Below are 20,953 nucleotides of genomic sequence, written 5' to 3' on the forward strand. Positions count from 1 at the left end.
ATAAATCACTAAAACAGGAGGGTAGCAAGGAAGCACTGAAAAATTATAAGGAAAAAAATAGAACATGTAAAAAACAAATAAAGCGGCCAAACTAGAGACCAAAAGATTAATTGCCAAAGAGAGTAAAACTAACCCTAAAATGTTCTTCAATTATATAAATGTTAAAAAGTATAAATCTGAAGGTGTCGGCCCTTTAAAGAGTAATGAGGGGGGAATCGCAGAGAGCGACGAGGAGAAAGCAAAGCTGTTAAATATTTTTCTCTCCAATGTATTCACTGAGGAAAATAAACTGTCAGATGACATGCAGAATGTAAAAATAAATTCCCCATTAAAAGTGTCCTGTCTGACCCAGGAAGAAGTACATCAGCGACTTAAAAAGATTAAAATAGACAAATCGCCAGGATCGGATGGCATACACCCCCGTATCCTAAGGGAATTAAGTAATGTCATAGCCAGACCTTTATTTCTGATATTTGCGGACTCTATACTGACAGGGAATGCCCCACAGGATTGGCACATGGCAAATGTGGTGCCAATATTCAAAAAGGGTCCAAAAACAGAGCCTGGAAACTATAGGCCGGTAAGTTTAACATCTGTTGTGGGTAAACTGTTTGAATGTTTTCTGAGAGATGCTATCTTAGAGTGTCTCAACGGAAATAGGCAAATAACGCCATATCAGCATGGCTTCGTGACGGATTGGTCATGGCAAACTAATTTAATCAGTTTCTATGAGGAGGTAAAGTTCTAGACTTGACAGTGGTGAATTAATGGATGTCGTATATCTGGACTTCTCCAAAGCATTTGACACTGTACCACATAAAAGGTTAGTATATAAAATGAGAATGCTCGGACTGGGAGAAAACATCTGTATGTGGGTAAGTAACTGTCTCAATGATAGAAAACAGAGGGTGGTTATTAACGGTACACACTCAGATTGGGTCACTGTCACTAGTGGGGTACCTCAGGGGTCAATATTGGGCCCTATTCTCTTCAATATATTTATTAATGATCTTGTAGAAGGCTTGCATAGTAAAGTATCAATTTTCGCAGATGACACTAAACTGTGTAAAGTAATTAACACTGAAGAGGACAGTATACTACTACAGAGGGATCTGGATAGATTGGAGGCTTGGGCAGATAAGTGGCAGATGATGTTTAACACTGACCAATGTAAAGTTATGCACATGGGAAGGAATAATGCAAGTCACCCGTACATACTAAATGGTAAAACACTCGGTAACACTGCCATGGAATAGGATCTAGGAATTTTAATAAACAGCAAACTAAGCTGCAATAAACAGTGTCAGGCAGCTGCTGCCAAGGCCAATAAGATAATGGGTTGCATCAAAAGGGGCATAGATGCCCGTGATAAGAACACAGTCCTACCATTTTACAAATCGCTAGTCAGACCACACATGGAGTACTGTGTACATTTCTGGGCTCCTGTGAACAAGGCAGACATAGCAGAGCTGGAGAGGGTCCAGAGGAGGGCAACTAAAGTAATAACTGGAATGGGGCAACTACAGTACCCTGAAAGATTATCAAAATTAGGGTTATTCACTTTAGAAAAAAGATGATTGAGGGAAGATCTAATTACTATGTATAAATATATCAGGGGTCAGTACAGAGATCTATCTCATCATCTATTTATCCCCAGGACTGTGACTGTGACGAGGGGACATCCTCTGCGTCTGGAGGAAAGAAGGTTTGTACACAAACATAGAAGAGGATTCTTTACGGTAAGAGCAGTGAGACTATGGAACTCTCTGCCTGAGGAGGTGGTGATGGTGAGTACAATAAAGGAATTCAAGAGGGGCCTGGTTGTATTTCTGGAGCATAATAATATTACAGGCTATAGCTACTAGAGAGGGGTCGTTGATCCAGGGAGTTAGTCTGATTGCCTGATTGGAGTCGGGAAGGAATTTTTTATTCCCCTAAAGTGGAGAAAATTGGCTTCTACCTCACAGTTTTTTTTTTTGCCTTCCTCTGGATCAACTTGCAGGATAACATGCCAAACTAGATGGACAAATGTATTTTTTTGGCCTTATGTACTATGTTACTATGTTAACAACGATCTCTTTTTGAGGTGTTTTATATGTCTACCTCTAGGATCAATACCCTTTGAAATTTTCCCTTTGATCCTTTCTTTTATATAAAGCCATTTTCTTTATATCCCCGACATAAGATGGAGGCACTGCTAAGATCGTGTTAATTTATTAATTATTTGTGCAAATAGTAAAACGTTCCATAATTTTCTTGGCTAATCAGATTGTTCATCTATCTGTGTACTAATTATTGTTAAGGAAAATGAGCGCAGCCGGTAGTGAAGCGAGTTCTGGTGAAGCTACAGGAGGTAGTCCGGAACAGTTAATTCATAACTTGTTGAATATGTAAATGGTTGAGTTTGGATCAGGATGTAACTGCATGGTTAAGTGAGCTGCAGGCAGAAGCCAAGAGAGAATGTGTGGATGTATGGTCCTCACTTGGTACAGTCAGGAGACATCTAACCTTTTTTGATGTGCTGAAAAGTACTGCCAGTAAAGACCAACACCTCCTAAAGATGTTGCCACTAGTTCTATGTGCAATATTAGAAGTCAATACCCTCTTAAAGAGTAGAAATGTGCACTTAGCAGATATGCAGGCCTATATACCCTTTATAGAAACAGAGTTAGAATCTTCAAAAGAATCGATCGAGGACTTAAAACGTGAGCTCAATCTCAGCCATGATGCTTATCATGGACTAAATAAAAAGGAAGACAGATGAGCTGAACCTCCGTATTTGCAGACTGCAGCAAACAGACAGACCAAGTCATAATATAGTCAATGTTGAAAGTGATTTGTCTGATAATGAGAGATTTTTGGATCCTCCAGCTCTCACACCCCAAAATATAGATATGTCATCAACACATGCTCCTAAAGCGGATTTCACCCGGGACCCTAAGCCACCCGAGGGTGATGGTATGATTACACAGGAGGCCTTAACCCAATTAAGTCAGGCGTTTCAAGCTGTAACCGCCTTACTAGGTGCTAGCGAAGCAAAAGGCCACAGAAGTGACCCCCCACACCTTCCCCTAGAGAGGAATGTTAGGGTTAAGTCACCTGTGCTAAGTGGGTACGATGAAAGTGTGCGGAGTATGAGTGATTATGACAGAGATGTGGAGAAGCGTGTGGCTTATTCCCCACCGCTCAGGCATGAGTTTGCCCACAAGGGGGATTAGAGTTCCAGGAGACCGTCATATGCTGAAGTGGTCTCTGGAAAGAAAAAAGCTCAGTGTGCAGAAAGGGATCAGAGTTCCTTGAGTATCATTAAATTTCTCAATGCCAATGTACCTAAATTCTCTAAGAAAGGTTCTCCTGAAATTGCTGATCACTTAGAACTGTACCAGTCCACCATGGATACTTTAAAATTGTATTCTGGTGCGGACAGGATCAGATTTCTACCATCGGCATTTGAAAATAAGTATCGCCATTACTTTATTTCCTTTAAGGACAGGGGGATCCAGGATTGGCAGGATGTTTTGCACGAGGTAAAATTAGAATTTGGCCCTTACCGAACTATTACTGCTGTAAAATGTGATATTTATAAACTCACATGTAGACCCAAAGTCCCCGGGAATTCCTCTCTATCCTTAAAAATGCATATGGGTTAGAGTATAGGTCCCCAAATTGGGAATCTGGGGAATTCAAACAATTGTTTTATGATGCAATGCCTATGCAAATTAAACTTAGCCTAGCTAGAGATCTCGATCTTAAAGCTCCCTTGGACAGATTTGTGATGGCTGCCACTTCACTGTATAACATCAGTGAGTGCCATGCTATGGGTGAGAGGAGATACAAAAGGGCCCCAGAACAAAACGTAGCAGAAGCTAAAATAAACCCCACCCTGGGATTTGAAACGCAGCTACGCAGGTACCCCACTACAGGACCTTTCCAACAAACCCAGCGACAACAGATAGGACCGAAGCAAACAAAGCCTCATAGCCCCAACGGGTCAGAGGGGGATAATAATGGAGACAAAAGATCTAACTACCATCCCCAATATAACAATAGGGGTCCCCCTGGATACAGGCGCTGGAATAAAAGGCCCTGAAATAACAGGCCCAGACAACAGAAGGAAGGTAGGCCTGAACCCTCTACTTCACCTAGAAGTCAGTCACCCACCTCTAGTAAGGGTACACCACAAAACCAAGCTATGCGTAAATCAAATGATCGGTTTGATCAGTTGGCAGATCAAATGACAAAATTAACTGAAATAGTTAATAAGATGTCCCAGGTGTCCATCGAAAAACAACCTGAGCCTTTTTTAGGGGTGGCTGCAGGTCCCAGCTCAGCCCTATAAAGCAGGCAGGGTGGGGTCAGAGCCCAGGCCCCAGAGCAAGGCTATCGAGCTGGTTGTAGAAGAATCTAATGTGATTTCTAATACTATATTGCCTTGTAGCGTTCCTGACCCTAAAATTGAGGCCAAAGAGGAGGTGTCTAACGTGTTGTCTATTTTGCTGCCTAACCATGTTGATTCGTGCACTAATGTGTCTTCTCCAGTGAGTGATACCATCATCTCAGCATCAATCTGTGAGCCACCGTCTGTAAGCTGTGATATAATCCAGTTTTCCCCAAAGGTGGGTGCTGCTGCCGCGTGCAGTAGGAATGTCCGGGTTTCTCCAGAAGTCGCATCGCTGCAGAAGGATCAAATCCTCAAAAAGCGTCAGATGAGTGAACATCCTAATTTTTTATGTGATTTGTTTAAGGTTGAAGGCCGATATTTTGTTGATTCTTATCTCCAAGATGAACTTATCGGGCTGATTAGGGGTTTACAAGCCACTATATTGTCATATAGTTATTTCGAACAGGTTATGGATGTGGCAGCAAAGAGGCCAAGATTGAAATCGTTTGATGGCTATTTGATAAGTGTAGGCGGAGACGCTTTGCAGGTAAGAGGTACAACATAGTTAAAATTTAAAATAGGCAAGAAAGTAATTAGACATCCCACACTCATTGTGGATCTTCCCTATGATCGGCTGATCATAGAAATCGATCTCCTGAAAAGATTGAGTTCCAGAGTAGACTTCATCAATGAAGCAATCTGGACTCAGGTAAAGGCACCTATTGCCTATGAGTACTCTTGCAATGCACAACCCCCAACGTAGTTGTCATGTGATTGAAGAAAGGCTTAACTCTGTTAAAGTTAATTTTAGGAACAACCGGACGCCAGATGTCACGATCGTGAAAAATGGTAAGCCTGGGGAAGATGTCAATGGTATGGCTCATACCATAACCATGCAAAAGGACAAAATTTAAAAGGAAACCTTGGATGGGGATGTATTAACTATTTCTCTTGTAGGGGGAAATTACGAAGTTGCGGACCTGACTGAGCATACTCAATCCATGGTACGGAGTGAAAAGGTTAAAGATAACTTATTGATTCCCATACAGGTGAACAATATAGCCCGGGTGAAATATGCCAAGTTTTTTAAAACAGGTCGCCAGTAGAGTTGAGCGAACAACTAGACCCGAACTTGATCCGAACTTGGACCCGGACCCGAACCCCATTAAAGTCAATGGGGACCCGAACTTCACTTTATTATTTTCTGTTATAACATGGTTATAACGGAAAATAATAGTATTAGCTTTTTCAGATCTGAGTTTTCACGATCGTGAAAACTCAGATCCGACAGTATATTCTAACACAGAGGCGTTCCCATGGTGATGGGGACGCTTCAAGTTAGAGTATACTAAGAACTGTGTACATAACTGCCCACTGCTGCCTGGCAGCACCCGATCTCTTACAGGGGCTGTGATCTGCACAATTAACTTTAATAGGGGGTGGGGGGGGGGCCGCACTAGCCACCAATGATTTTAATAGGGAGGGGGAGGCCGCACTGGCCACCAATGATTTTAATAGGGGGAGGGAGGGGGGTCTGGCCCCCTGCTGCCTGGAAGCATCTGATCTCTTACAGGGGGCTGTGATCCGCACAATTATTCCCTCAGGTGCGGCACCTGAGGGGTTAATTGTGCAGATCACAGCCCCCTGTAAGAGATCAGGTGCTGCCAGGCAGCAGGGGGCCGTTATGTCCACAGTTCTCAGTATATTCTAACTTGAAGCGTCCCCATCACTATGGGAATGCCTCGGTGTTAGAATATACTGTCGGATCTGAGTTTTCACGATCAAACTCAAATCCGATGGTATATTCTAACATAGAGGCGTTCCCATGGTGATGGGGACGCTTCAAGTTAAAATATATCACTGGATTGGAGAAAACTCTGATCTGATGGTATATTAATATTTCCCGAACACCGAACTCAAACTTTTACTGAAATGTTCGGGTTCGGGTGCCGAACACCGTAAAGTTCGGTACGAACCCGAACTTTACAGTTCGGGTTCGCTCAACCCTAGTCGCCAGCCCTAAATTTATTAAAGGTTCCTCTCCACAGGACCAATGGATTCATGATCTGGATGGAGATTCTCAGTCATAATGTGATTGCAAGATGTCTATTGTCTATTTCCATAGGAGCTAAGACTACGGAACATTTATTAATCGTGTTTAATGAACCACGGTACCAAATGTACACAGGTAATGACCTTCTACACTGATTTGCCATGCAGATTGAGCTGGTCAACAATACTCTATGGTCCAGATTACCAGGAGACCCAGAGGGGTTCCAGGATGAAGAGCATGCCTTGAGATGGGGACAACAGATGCCCTATGCCGTAAGTATCATGGTGGTTTCCGATGAGGTTAAAATCCCTGAAGGGTGCAAGCCATTTCTTCTTCAAATTCAAGTAAAGAAGGGGCAAAAATTAAAGAATACAGATGCTTTGATCTGTTTGTCTAACCGGATACAGCAACTCAGCCTGAAGGTAAAGCCAACTCTTATGGAAAACATCGATTAGGATCCATTGCATATTGTAATTCACAATATGGCTCCCCATAGCATATCCTTACAAAAAGGTACAATAATTGGCCTATGTATGGATTCGGAGTATTACACTTTTGGATTCCAGAATGACGTCATTGGACTTATTCCCGATGAATACTTGACAGAAGAGCAAGTAGTGGAACAACATTTTTCCTAAACACCTGAGGGGCTATTTAATATCCACTCTGTTTATCCTTTCAGTTCTGAAGAAGGCACATGCCACATCGAAGAATCATCTTTGGTTTTCAACCATGAGATTGATGAAAAGGAGTACGAGTCATGCCAACAGGGAAAAGAGAAGGTACACGATACTCAAAATGATTTAACTAGTGAGCTTGAAGAAGATTACGAGTTAAGTCAACCTGAAATCTTTCCAGAATTTCAGAACGGGGTGGAAGAGCAAATGTCTATAGCTGACGCGTGCTCTGATAAGTCAGAGCGTCAACAGCTAAAGGGGCTCTTCGCAGAATTCCAGGACATGTTTGCTAAGGATTCTTATGACTTTGGGGAAACTGACCTGCAAGTTGCAAGAATCCAGACGGATCCCAATGCACCACCGGTATATGTCAAACAGTACTGACTTCTGCTGGGAGCTTAAGAGACGCTTTCGGAAATCGTCAAGAACTTGGAGAAGCGGGGAATCATCCCTACGGTGCACAGCTCATTCAACCATCCCATATTTGGGATTCTCAAACCAAATGGTCAATTTTGCCTCTGTTCGGACCTAAGGCAGTTAAATAAACGGGTATATATGTCCGGATGGCCCGTGCCGTATATTGACCAGTGTTTAGCGCAAATACAAGGATCCCAATTTTTCACTACTCTTGACTGTGCGCAGGGATATTGGATGATTAAGGTGGACGAGAAGGATCAATACAAATTGGCCTTCACATTTGGGAAGCAGCAATATGCTTGGACCCGATTGCCTTTCGGGTATATCAATGCAGGCCATGAGTTTGCCGTGTTCATGCATAAGGCGATGCCTGATGGCACTGAACGAGGTACCTTATCTTATGTGGATGATGTCCTGATCAAAAGTACGACTTTTGAGGAACACATTGCGGAACTGAGGCGTGTACTAACGCAACTGAGGAAAGCTGGTGTGAAACTTTTTTTGCAGAAGGCTTAATGGTGTCGTACAAAAGTCAATTTCCTAGGTCACAAAATCACTTCTGATGGAATCAACCTACAGAAAAAGAAGGTGTAAGCAGTGGCCAATACGAAGTCACCTACAAATCTCAAGGAGTTGAGATCCTTCCTGGGTATGATGAACTATTCACATAAGTTCATAGACAACTATTCCAAGATTACGAAACCTCTTTTGCAGTTGCTAAAGAAAGGAGTTAAACGGGAATGGAGTGAAGCCACGAGCAAGCTGTGAATGAGCTCAAATCCAGACTCACCCAAGCACCATGCCTTGCTTACCCAGAAGGTGGAAAACCTTTCTTCATTGAAACGGCTTCACCGACAAAAGCGTAGTGCAGTCCTCTTCCAGAAACAGGGAAACCTGAATAAGATAATCGCCTATGCCAGCAAGTCCTTATCACCGGTTGAGGTAAAATTCAATGACTGTGAAAAAGCATTACTGTCAACGGTGTAGGCTTTGCAATATTTCAGGAGTTTTATCCAAGGCGAAAAGATCATTGTGGAAACTGCACACCACCACTGCAATATTTGCAAAGTGATAGAATCAAGGATGGAAATCTGTCAAACAGCAGGATAACCGCCTGGACGATGTCTTTAATGGGATGGCCATTGGAAATCGGGTACAAACAAAATAATAAGAATCCAGTTGCTCAAGGATTAGCTCAACTTCACGATTGTACCAATGCAGGACATAAAGATGAATCAACCGGAAATGAAAGAACGATCTGTATCTGCATATAAGTCTTATGAAGAAGAGTATTGCAACTCCTTACCATGTGTATATGTAGACGACTGTTCTTTCCATACCAATGAAGGAACTGAACGTACACACTGGTTGCAGGTATCGGAGTTGTGTGGAATAATATATTCCCAGATGTGTCTGTGGGATACAAAATTGGTCCCAAAAGTAGCTTGGTCGCAGAGGTTACCGCTGTGTATAAAGCTGTACAAATGGCTATCGAATTTGTTATAATCACAGATTCTAATTATGTTTGCAACAGCTTTGTGTTGTACTTCCCTGGATGGAAAAGGCCTAACATGGTAAGAAGCAACAACAAGCCAGTCAAGCATGGCAAAATGTTTTGTAGGATCGACGAGATGGTTATCGCCCATGGTATCACCATTTACTGGAAAAAGGTAAAAGGCCACTCAAAATATCTAGATGTGGATATGGAAGGGAATGATTTGGCAGATTCCCTTGCCAAACAAGGAGCCATTAATGGAGAAGTACTGAATGTTGATGACCTTATGGGAACTGTTCAAGTGGAGGCAACAACAAAAAGACAGGCCCAAAAGGAGGCTGAAGCCAATGTGGTGCAATGGAGCTAAGATTCCCCTAGTGAGGATCTCATCTTGAGTCAAAAGGGGAATCCAGTCATTGGTGTCTTTTCCAAACACATTGAAGATCCACAGAATTGTCCCATAACTGTGGAAGACTGTGCAGGCAAAGAAGAGTTATGGATTTTGATGAAGGGTAAGTCCCAATCCTCGTTACAGGATGGATTGCTGGTAAGAACCTCGAAGAATGGTATCTCACAATGGCATTCAGAGGTTTGACGTTACAGCACGCACATGACGCCCCAACGACTGGTCGTTGAGGTGAGAAGTTAACGTATGAATTATTACGGGATTATGCTTATTGGCCTCATATGTTGCAAGACGTTCGCACATATTGTCAAGGATGTTTAATTTGTCCTCAATTCCAGCCACAAGCACCCACCCATTGGGCACCGCTGATGAAAAGGGGGATGTCCATGCCATGGTCAGACATCCAAATTGACTTTATTGGACCAGTAACAACTTCATCTAAAGGCAACAGATATATGTTAACCGTGACTTGTTTATTCACAAAATGGGTGTAATGTTTGCCTTGCAGAACATGCAGTTCAAGTGTGTGCGCGTCTCTACATATTAACCACGTATTTTCCAGGTTTGGTCTTCCCCAACGAAACGAGTGCGATCGCGGAAGTCATTTCACTAGTGAGGTGATGACAAAAATATGGGAGATACTGGGGGTAAAAAGAAAGCTACATATAGCTTATCGGCCAGCCTCTAGTGGTGGAGTAGAATGCTACAACCAAACCATTGTCAACATTCTAAAGAATTTTTCAATGAATCCGGTAAAGACTGGAATGTGAAGTTGCCTTTGGTTCTCATGGCCACCCTAAGCTCAGCAATCAAACTTTCTCCCTTCGAAATGATCACAGTCGGGAAGATGGTGTTACCCCAGCATTTACTCTACCGGACAACAGACCACAATTTGATAAATGCTTCAACAGCTCATCAATACATGGAGAATCTACGCAAGCACCTTCAGCATGCTTTTGCACTTACCCAGAATAATATAAAGAAAGCAGAAGTAATCGCCAAAACCTACTAAGATCTGAAGACTACTCAAAAGGAGTACCTTATTTCCGATCAGGTTTATCTCAATAACTTTGCCCGGGATCAGGTGAAAGAAAGGAAGTTCCTGCCTTCCTGGAAGGGACCCTATGTCGTCATTGATAAATTGCCAACTCTGGTCTACAAGATCAAAATTCCTAAGGGGGATGAATTTATAGAGAAATGGGTGCATATTAAGAATTACGTGTCATCCTAGGTCACAACTTCGCCAAATGGAAGGATTACTGGATGATGAGGAGTAAAGAGATATCAAGGTTCCAGCTAAAAGCAGAAACCCAGGATTGGTACAGTATAAACATACGAGTGTACTAACCTATCCTCATGTATTTTTCTTCTGTAACTAATTATCTCTTAACTCACTTCTGAACTAAGAACCTGCTCTGTTCAAGAAAGAAAACTATGCCAAATTGAAGATATATGGAAGTATAATTTCTTTCAGCGTAGGGTTTATAAAAGGAAAAGTGGAAAGATGTATGTGCTTATATTTGTCATACAATATATTATAGGAGCAAGATGGCATCAAAGATCATTAATGTTATCTACATCATCCTGGTCTTGGGGAAGGAGTTCCATGCTGAACAGATCACTGTACCAGGCCCATGCTGCAGAATACCAGGGGATTCATCTTGACGAATAAGAGGATTCTATCCCAGAAGATCTACTTCAGTTTGGATCCACACATCTCCGTTGAAAGACAACGTTTCCGAGATACAGTCTCCAGAGATAAAGATGTGGTATCAAATGCACGTCAGTTATTCCCAAGAATGAATTACACAGATCCTGGAGCAGACAAGAAAAACTCTGACCAGGGAACAGTTTTCCATGAGTCAACGACCAAAGCGTTTCATTTCTGCGATTGCAGCTTCCATAATCTTTGGCGTAGTATGCGCTGTCGTTGCCACCGATGTATCATCTGCTAATTCCATCTCTTTTAAGACATTAGAACTTGAAATTGGTTTGCTAAAAAGGAACCTGATGACTATTCATGCAGAGATGGAAAATCAGAAGCAACATCTATCGGACTTATATTCCATTATGAAGGACACTATCGTCACCAACAACTTATATTCAAAATGATGGACTCACTCAATAAATATTAATGAGAGTAACGAACAATTTAAACAAAAACTTATAGTCCTAAAAGGAACCCGTATGAAAAGCCCTTTTGACATTCCAATATAATCCAATTCTATTTCAATGGATTAGATTATAATGAAGGGGGATTTGTTGTGCATATTCATAGGTATATAACATTATATAAAAATATCCTAATTATAGGGGATTTGATTATATATACCTATAAGAGGCCATATTGTTATATGTTATGTATTTTAAAGATGGCCGAGAGAGGGTCATGGGAAGGACAGTTCAGATAATATCTTCTCATGGATGTACCAGTCGAAAAAGAGGCATTCTTGTCTCCATATAAATTTATGACAGGAGATAAGGATGTTCTCTAGAAGCAGCTGGTGCTAATTACCTCTATGGTTTGGTATCTATTAATGAAGCAGAAAATCTGTAATATCTATATACACATAATCAACCTTAGTTTTTGTTTGTATAAGAAAATCAATAGGACCTACAGTCAGGTTCATAAATATTGGGACATCGACACAATTCTAACATTTTTGGCTCTATACACCACCACAATGGATGTGAAATGAAACGAACAAGATGTGCTTTAACTGCAGACTGACAGCTTTAATTTAAGGGAAATTACATCCAAATCAGGTGAACGGTGTATTAATTACAACAGTTTGCATATGTGCCTCCCACTTGTTAAGGGACCAAAAGTAATGGAACAAAATAATAATCATAAATCAAACTTTCACTTTTTAATACTTGGTTGCAAATCTTTTGCAGTCAACTACAACCTGAAGTCTGGAACGCATAGACATCACCAGACAATCGGTTTCATCCCTGGTGATGCTGTGCCAGGCCTCTACTGCAACCATCTTCAGTTCCTGCTTGTTCTTGGGGCATTTTCCCTTCAATTTTGTCTTCAGCAAGTGAAATGCATGCTCAATCGGATTCAGGTCAGGTGATTGACTTGGCCATTGCATAACATTCCACTTCTTTCCATTAAAAAACTCTTTGGTTGCTTTTGCAGTATGCTTTGGGTCATTGTCCATCTGCACTGTGAAGCGCCGTCCAATGAGTTCTGAAGCATTTGTCTTAATATGAACAGATAATATTGCCCGAAACACTTCATAATTCATCCTGCTGCTTTTGTCAGCAGTCACATCATCAATAAATACAAGAGAAACAGTTCCATTAGCAGCCATACATGCCCACGCCATGACACTACCACCACCATGCTTCACTGATGAGGTGGTATGCTTAGGATCATGAGCAGTTCCTTTTCTTCTCCATACTCTTCTCTTCCTATCACTCTGTTACAAGTTGATCTTGCTCTCATCTGTCCATAGGATGTTGTTCCAGAACTGTGAAGGCTTTTTTAGTGTTGTTTGGCAAACTCTAATCTGGCCTTCCTGTTTGAGGCTCACCAATGATTTACATCTTGTGATTAACCCTCTGTATTCACTTTGGTGAAATCTTCTCTTGATTGTTGACTTTGACACACATACACCTACCTCCTGGAGAGTATTCTTCATCTGGCAAACTCTTGTGAAGGGTGTTTTCTTCACCAGGGAAAAAATTCTTCGGTCATCCACCACAGTTGTTTTCCATAGTCTGCCGGGTCTTTTGGTGTGGCTGAGCTCACTGGTGTGTTCCTTCTATTTAAAAATGTTACAAAAAGTTGTTTTGGCCACGCCAAATGTTTTTGCTATCTCTCTGATGGGTTTGCTTTGTTTTTTTCAGCCTAATGATGGCTTGCTTCACTGATAGTGACATCTCTTTGGATCTCATCTTGAGAGTTGACAGCAACAGATTCCAAATGCAAATAGCACACTTGAAATGAACTCTGGACCTTTTATCTGCTCATTGTAATTGGGATAATGAGGGAATAACACACACCTGGCCATGGAACAGCTGAGAAGCCAATTGTCCCATTACTTTTGGTCCCCTAACAAGTGGGAGGGACATATGCAAACTGTTGTAATTCCTACACCGTTCACCTGATTTGGATGTAAATACTCTCAAATTAAAGCTGACAGTCTGCAGTTAAATCACATCATGTTTGTTTAATTTCAAATCCATTGTGGTGGTGTATAGATCCAAAAAATTTAGAATTGTGTTGATGTCCCAATATTCATGGACCTGACTATGTATTGTTTTATATTGTTGAATATTATGAAGGACATTATTGCAACCATTATCTTATATATTTCTAACTAGGAACGCATATAGTCCTGAAGCATGATTAGTAGAATTTTAAGTGTAAACTCTGTTAGTAAGATGTGTTATTTTAACTAACAATTAATCACCCGTTGGAGTAAAAGATGAGACACATATCTCTGTGAGAGTACAACGTATATTGTATGTCTTATCGGTACCATAATTGTAATAGCTTGGGAAAATGTCAAATGGTACCTAAAAGTCTGTGCTTAATTGGTATACGTGTCAGAAATAATCCCTCTAGCTTTGATTTAGGTTCCTTAGGTTATGTGTATGAAATGTGAGATAAAGTCAAACTTGGATATTTAACCCTTAATAGAATGATACTAATAGCTTAGGTAATAGTGTCACCTAGGGGTAAATGAGTAACATTACACCAACAGCAGAAGTGAATTTTGGGTAATGCAATGACATCACTGTCCTTATCATATGTACATGCCTAGCCGACAATGATTGGAAAACTCCAAGCTAGGAAGGTGTGTCTAACTGATAAGTTTGTGATCGTAAACCACACACACATGAAGGAGAGAAACAAATCGGAAAAACAAAAAGAGCAACAGGAAAAAGACAAGGGGGAACCACGAAAACACAGAGAAAAAAAGAAAACCCAGGAGAAAGATCCTAATGACCAGATGGTACCTTAGAGCTGACTTCCCTTAGTCTCTGCACATCATCTGCATTTTCGGTAATGTATAACTTTATTTTGTGTAGTATTGATATAAATTAATCAACCTGATATTTATCAAACTCCCCGCTGTTGGCGGATGTATAGTTGTTAAAAGTGCTACATCAATATTGTCACTATTCAGAAAAGATGCATATTACTGAATAAAATACCTAAATATTGATTTCAAATGTAACTCTCTGATTCGAATTATTTCATTCCATTGTCAATACCAGGCTTGATAATTTATGTTGTGTGACTATCCTACCCGATTATCCGAGATTTGTCATGGTTTGTGCAGAGCAAGGGTTCGTATCTATCCTTTAACATTATTAAGTTTTTATATCTAAAAATTGTGGTTGAGACGGATTGTATTATATTCTTCTGTCTGAGGGGTACTGTGTACACGCTGGTATTTGTGTTGGTGCCATCTAGTGGCAAATTTTGGGTACTGCATATCGTTGTGTGTTATTGCATATTATTGAACTTTACACTGATTAAGTTTTGATTGTATCTTAAGTTATTGTATAATAAATCATTAATATTTTTGCAAAGAGGCTTGTACCATGATTTACTGATTGCACAACATAATTAAATGAACAACAATCTCTTTTTTAAGTGTTGTATAGGTCCACCTTGAGGATCAATACCCTTTGAAATTTTTCCTTTCATCCTGTCTTTTATATAAAGCCATTTCCTTTATATCCCCGACATTATTAATTTTAAAAAAATTTAACATTTTATAGTTCAAGGTTGATGAAGTCTGCCTTTATCGTCCTTATTGTGGATATATTTAATCCAAATTCTGTACAAAATGAATACATAACATACATAATGAAGCAGCTTTATTGGTAGATGCAAAAGGTTCCTTTAAAAGCAGTAGATAAGCATACCTGGAATATCTCAAACCCATATATATCCAGCACCCCGATGCTGTATTCTTCATATGGTTTTTGCATGGCCTTGTTAATAGACTAAAATAGAAGATTTTTTTTAATAATAAACTGACACTATATATCGCTATTATTATATATCTTATATTATTTCTTATCTTTCTACATTATCTGATACCAGACACAACCTGATTATTTTCTTAGTTCTCACCTCAACCAGAAAATCAAATACCCTCGCATACAGAGCTTTTGACAGAGCATCCTTTGTATATGTTGCTTGCTCCACATTTAAGGTGACAGTGATAGATTCAGACCGTCCTCCCCATTTGCTATCCATCTTGCGGCTGGTTAGTTTGTTATTGAGGCGATCCTTTTCTATGCCAAGCAAATAGGCAGGAAAGTCCAAGACTAGAACACAAGTAACAGACATAATGACAATAAGATGAAAATGGTTCTACACAGGATAAAATATATATACATATATGTGCTTCTCCTGTTCCCAATTGCCATTCTGCAGCCACCACTAGGAGTAGCTCGCTCAGTGCATAGACATTTCAGAAAAGAAAATTGACTTCCAATGTGTGTAATTTGTAGGGAGGCTGCATTACTAAAGTGCTTTACATGATGTGTTCTGTGTGTCCACCATTCTGCTGGATGCACATGGTTTAACCAGGGGCGTACACAAGTCTTATAGGGCAGTGATGGCTAACCTCCAGCACTCCAGCTGTGGTAAAATTACGAATCCCAGCATGCTCTTTTCATTTCTATGACATTCTAAGAACAGCCAAGCAAGTGTACATATCAGTAGTCATAGTTTTACAACTGCTGGAGTTCCGGAGGTTAGCCATAACAGTCATAGGGCCACATAGCAAAACTTAGTATGTACCCACCAGTGTATGCGTGGCAATCACTCACAGGCAATGCAGAACATGTGCAACGACCCAGATTTCTGACGAGTTTGCATTTTGTTTTGTTTTTTATCAATGAGAAGACATTTTAATTAAAGTTACCTTTAGCCTCACCCACTTAATCCGACTTTTCTGTTGGAAAAAGTGGAACAGGTGTTTTAAATATATGGCGCTCATTTCTCAATGTACTTACACCAGATAACTGGCAAAAATACATTCATAAATCTCCTGCTTTTTTTCTATTACAAAGCTAGCTAGCCAGCAGCTACCACTAGGGGGAACTGAGTGAATAGGAATTAATACAACTGCCATGAAAGCTGTCATCTCTTTGAATTTAGCTTCCCCTAGTGGCGACTGCATCAAAGTGCAGTGTTTTCACCTGAGGAGGAGAACAAATTCCATGCCGGGCCCCATAGCAGTTGCGTGGCCTGTCTCTATTGCAGGTACACCACTGGGTTTAACATTTAATCCAATCTTTGTAAACATGCTGAAGAACTGCAGGTGATACAACTTTGTAGGATTCACGATTTCAGGCGAGCCATATTGTGCATTGCGTATAGCTCACCTGAAATGGGAATTCCTAGAATTCCTACACGGCAGTGCAGAGAAGAATTATCTGCGGTTCTTCAGCATTTTCATGAAGACTGGATAAAATGTTAAACTATGTGCAGCCAGAAGAATGTTGGACACATACAGACTTTAGGAGACTTTAACCTCGCTTAACAGGTCAAGATATAATGAATCACATGACCCTGTTCCCATCAGAAAAAAACCTGAGCTGAATTCAATATGGCGGATTTCAAAATGGCAGTCAAAAACATTTCTTCCACTACATAATGCAGCCTCGCTTAATACTTTCACACATTGGAAGTTAATTTTCTACAAATTACACCAATTAAAGGGTGTGTTGCCTCACCCTGTATATTATAGTCATTTACAACTGTATAGGGTAAATTTATCATAAATTTATATTTATGTATTTACGCCAATTGTTCGGTGTAGATGCATTGAGATATGAGATATAGAGGTATAGCAGTCCAATAGTGTTGAGCAAAGCGAGCTTCGGATGCCTCATCCAATGTTGCTTCGTTCAAATCTTCGGAATAATACTGTACGGATATTCGTCTACGTACAGTATTAGAATGTATGGGTTCCAATGAGCTGACGTTAGTTATTCACGAACTCGCGTGTGGCTTTGTTGAATAACTTTGGTTGTTGATTTTTAAAGTGGAAAACCACTTTAAAACTTGAAACCGAACTGCCTTCGGTTCCGACTTGGAACTCCGATTTGGAATTGAATGTGTAGTATTTCCACTGCATTTGCATTTATAGAAATAAAAGTTATTATAATCATTTCATGCTTTATTAGTTTTTTAAACTCGCTTGTATTTTTTTTAAACACTACTGTATGTGGTGTTCAGAATGAGTGACTTATTTATGAAACACATGTTCCACTTTTCTCCAATAAAAGGTGGATGCAGTAGGTAAGACAGTACACAACTTTTTTTTATTAAAAAAATCCTCCACTTTATAAATTATAATTTTTTTGCTATGGGACCTTATGTGATCTGTATACAACCTGACAGAAAAATTACTGTATATAGCTTATTCCATCAAGAAATATGCATAGATTAAAATACTATATCCTATTCTTGTCTGTTTTGAGAGCAATACTAGGCATTTTAACAATTGATCCTGCAGAAATTGTGGGATGCACATGGCCGGTATCATCCTGCACAAGAGTCACGGTACACTGCAAAGTGCAAAAGAATGTATTTCTGTGTAAAACATGTATTTACTGTATTTTGTACGCACAAGGTAATGATAGGCCATATCCACATACAGTACCCCAGACCTGGCAATATCTGCAATTGTTATGTATTGTTGTGTATTTTCATTTGTTTTTACCGCATATTATAGCGGAGAAGGTATGGTTGGCAGGAAAAGAGCTAACCACCCAGTTCCTTCTTTGTAGGAGTGGGAGGATCCTGCTTCCTGCCAGGAGGAGAAGTTCCAGTTCAGATACTGAAGGGAGAGGAAGAACATGCTAGAGCTCCTACTCCTAGGAACCATAACCAATTCTCCTGGGAGACTACCACTCCAGGGTGATCATCAGAATCAAGGACACTGCTTCCAGAAAGCATATGTGTCCCAAGACAGCAGAATGATCACTGTAATTACAGCTTTGCAGGCACTACTGCAAGGTGAGGGACTATGCCTTAGACACCCATCACCAAAACATTAAGCCTGAATCTCAGAGTGGATACCTATATCCATTAGTGCCTGCAAGTGCCATTAAATTGCCACACAACCAGCTACCATACCTCCTCATCTGGGGCCAGAAATTTCACTTTGTACTTTATACTGCTGGATGTCCCATTAATGATATCTTGCTAAGTAAAGAGAGGCTTTTATATGTTTACTTCTGTTTACTTCAAACCACCTTTCCACTGCACCAAACCATTAGAAGGTGTACACTGTGGCACAACACCTCATTGGAGCCACTACCACTCCCATCCTCTGCACATGGTCCTCAGGGGCTTCCTGCCCACAGCTACCACTAGATGGGGCTGATGTCTCTCTATATATAGAGAGAGAGAGAAGGGAAGAGAATTTACATAGTTAATATGGTTAAAAAAAGAAATAAGTCCATCAAGTTCAACCAAGGTATAGGTGGGGATGCAAATCCCAGAAGGAAGTGAGACTCAGATTTCTACACGTTTTTATAAGCATTAATGCCATTTACTTGAATTCATCTAAACCCTTTTTAAAACTGTCCCATTCTAGAGAGAGAGTGCACAGTTCAAAGATAGCCTAGTCAGACACTCTGAGCTTAGGCTCAGTAGTGAGAGGAGCACATGCTGCTGACTTATGAGCCAGCCTGGACCTAAATCCATGCAGAGCTGGACAAGAAAGAACAACTACAAAAGCAGGCCAAATGTGACAGAAAGGTGTAGAGAAAGTGCAATAGAGATAACCTATCTAAAATTAGTTATTAACTGTACAGAATCTATGTTCAGAAGATACCTCTGGTGCCTGAGCATAACAAATAATAGTTTGGCCCACTGTGAGAAATATCCACATCCCTAGGTGGATTCTGTGGACATGTACTGTAAGTCCAGCAACCTGCTCAAAAAAGGAAGCAGGGTTTTTGCTAACTGTTAGGGAGAACTACCCTGTGGTTGCATGCATTGCCTAAAGTTGGCATCATGGCAACCCAGACCTTGCCCTGCACCTCAAAACCTTTACCACCAAGGGCATATCAACCATCATAGGGCAGGAGAAACCCAGAACCAGACAATGCTCTAAAGGGAAAGAAGGCGTGCCCTTCCAAATCACTGAACAGCAGCCTAGGAAGAGTTAGAACCATGAATACCATAACTACTATCCCTCTCCGGCAACATCCACTTACAAATGCCACTGCGGCACTCTGCACACCTTCAGATAACTTTTCAGAATATGCTGAAATATATGTGTACTTGAGTGAGAGCACTGTATCTGGCCATTTTGGTATGTGATTTGACATTTTTAGCAGCTTGCATGTTGCATCTATAATTCTCTTGTCTCTGAGATGGTGAGTTGAAACTAGCTACTATGATGTCTACCCTTAAACTACAAATCCAGACAGCAAATTTCGCTTCCTAACTCTCTTACACAGAATTACTCAGAAGCACAATGTAGGACATTATAGAGAAGTAATGAGCAGTATAGATGTGAATAGAACACTTTGGGTGAGGCATAATAGTTTTAGCTTATGAGTCATGCCTGTCTCGCTGTTCTTCTCACTGATCCTCCCATTCCCCTCTCAATAGATTTTTATGGGATAATGTAACACTTCACTTCAATGAGCAAGCAGCCTATCTTGGTCTCACAGGACGGAATTATGACAGAATTTGACTTAAAATAACTTAATAGAAATGAAATGACTTAAAATAACTTAAAATAACATAGAATAGAAAAAAATGTAAATAATCCTGAACCAGGATGTGGAGGTTAAAGTGGAGTAGGAGGTTGAGGAGGTGGTGGACGTGGCGGTGTAGGTGGAAGCGGCAGTGGAGGAGGTAGCCAACACAGTTTTTGTTGTTTTTTGATAATTTTTTTTCCTTTATTTATTTTATTTATTTTTTTATAAATTTGGGAAGACCCCAAAACATTGGGAAACAGAAAAGAGAATGCAAAGAGAAAGTGCGCTGGAGTATAACAATGGCTGGGTGTGGCCGGTATGCTTGTCTACGCAGCACAAGGTACGGACAAGTTCTGTGGGATCCATGCCTGGTTCATTTTAATGAACGTGGGCTTGTACGCGTTGGCTGTAGACAGGCGGCTGCGCTTGTCTGTGATTACTCCCCCTGCGGTGCTAAACACATGTTCGGACAATACACTTGCTGCAGGGCAGGCCAGCACCTCCAAGGCGTAAAGGGCAAGCTCAGGACATGTGCCCAATTTGGAGACCCAGAAGTTGAATGGGGCAGACCCATCAGTCAGTACGTGTAGGCATGTGCACTAGAGATGAGCGAATCGAAGTTGACGAAGTGGAATTCAATACGAATTTCAGGAAACATTTGTGGTAACGAATCACATTTTTTCCTAAAATGGCTGCTGCATGTGTGAGGACATGGAGCAAGGAACTCTGAGAGCAAGCCAGCCCTGTGAAGTCACAGCCCTATAAATTGCCTCAGCCTCTGCCATTTTCCAGTGTACTTTTTGTAGGAAGAGACATCAGC

General features: G+C 40.7%; 1 protein-coding gene across 3 annotated transcripts in view; it reads right to left on the reverse strand.

Moving 5' to 3' along the window:
• The window catches only part of MYO1F (myosin IF), a 1,016,322-nt gene that overhangs the window by 490,433 nt on the left and 504,936 nt on the right, over positions 1-20,953 (reverse strand). For all 3 annotated transcript variants that reach the window (XM_040417777.1, XM_040417776.1, XM_040417775.1), the window contains exons 10-11: positions 15,533-15,729; positions 15,322-15,402 (exon numbers count right to left, since the gene is read on the reverse strand). In XM_040417777.1, coding sequence (XP_040273711.1) covers positions 15,322-15,402; positions 15,533-15,729 — 278 coding nt within the window. The remainder of the gene's footprint in view (positions 1-15,321; positions 15,403-15,532; positions 15,730-20,953) is intronic.

This window comes from Bufo bufo, chromosome 2 (genome assembly GCF_905171765.1).
Source record: "Bufo bufo chromosome 2, aBufBuf1.1, whole genome shotgun sequence".
Taxonomy (NCBI): Eukaryota; Metazoa; Chordata; class Amphibia; order Anura; family Bufonidae; genus Bufo; species Bufo bufo.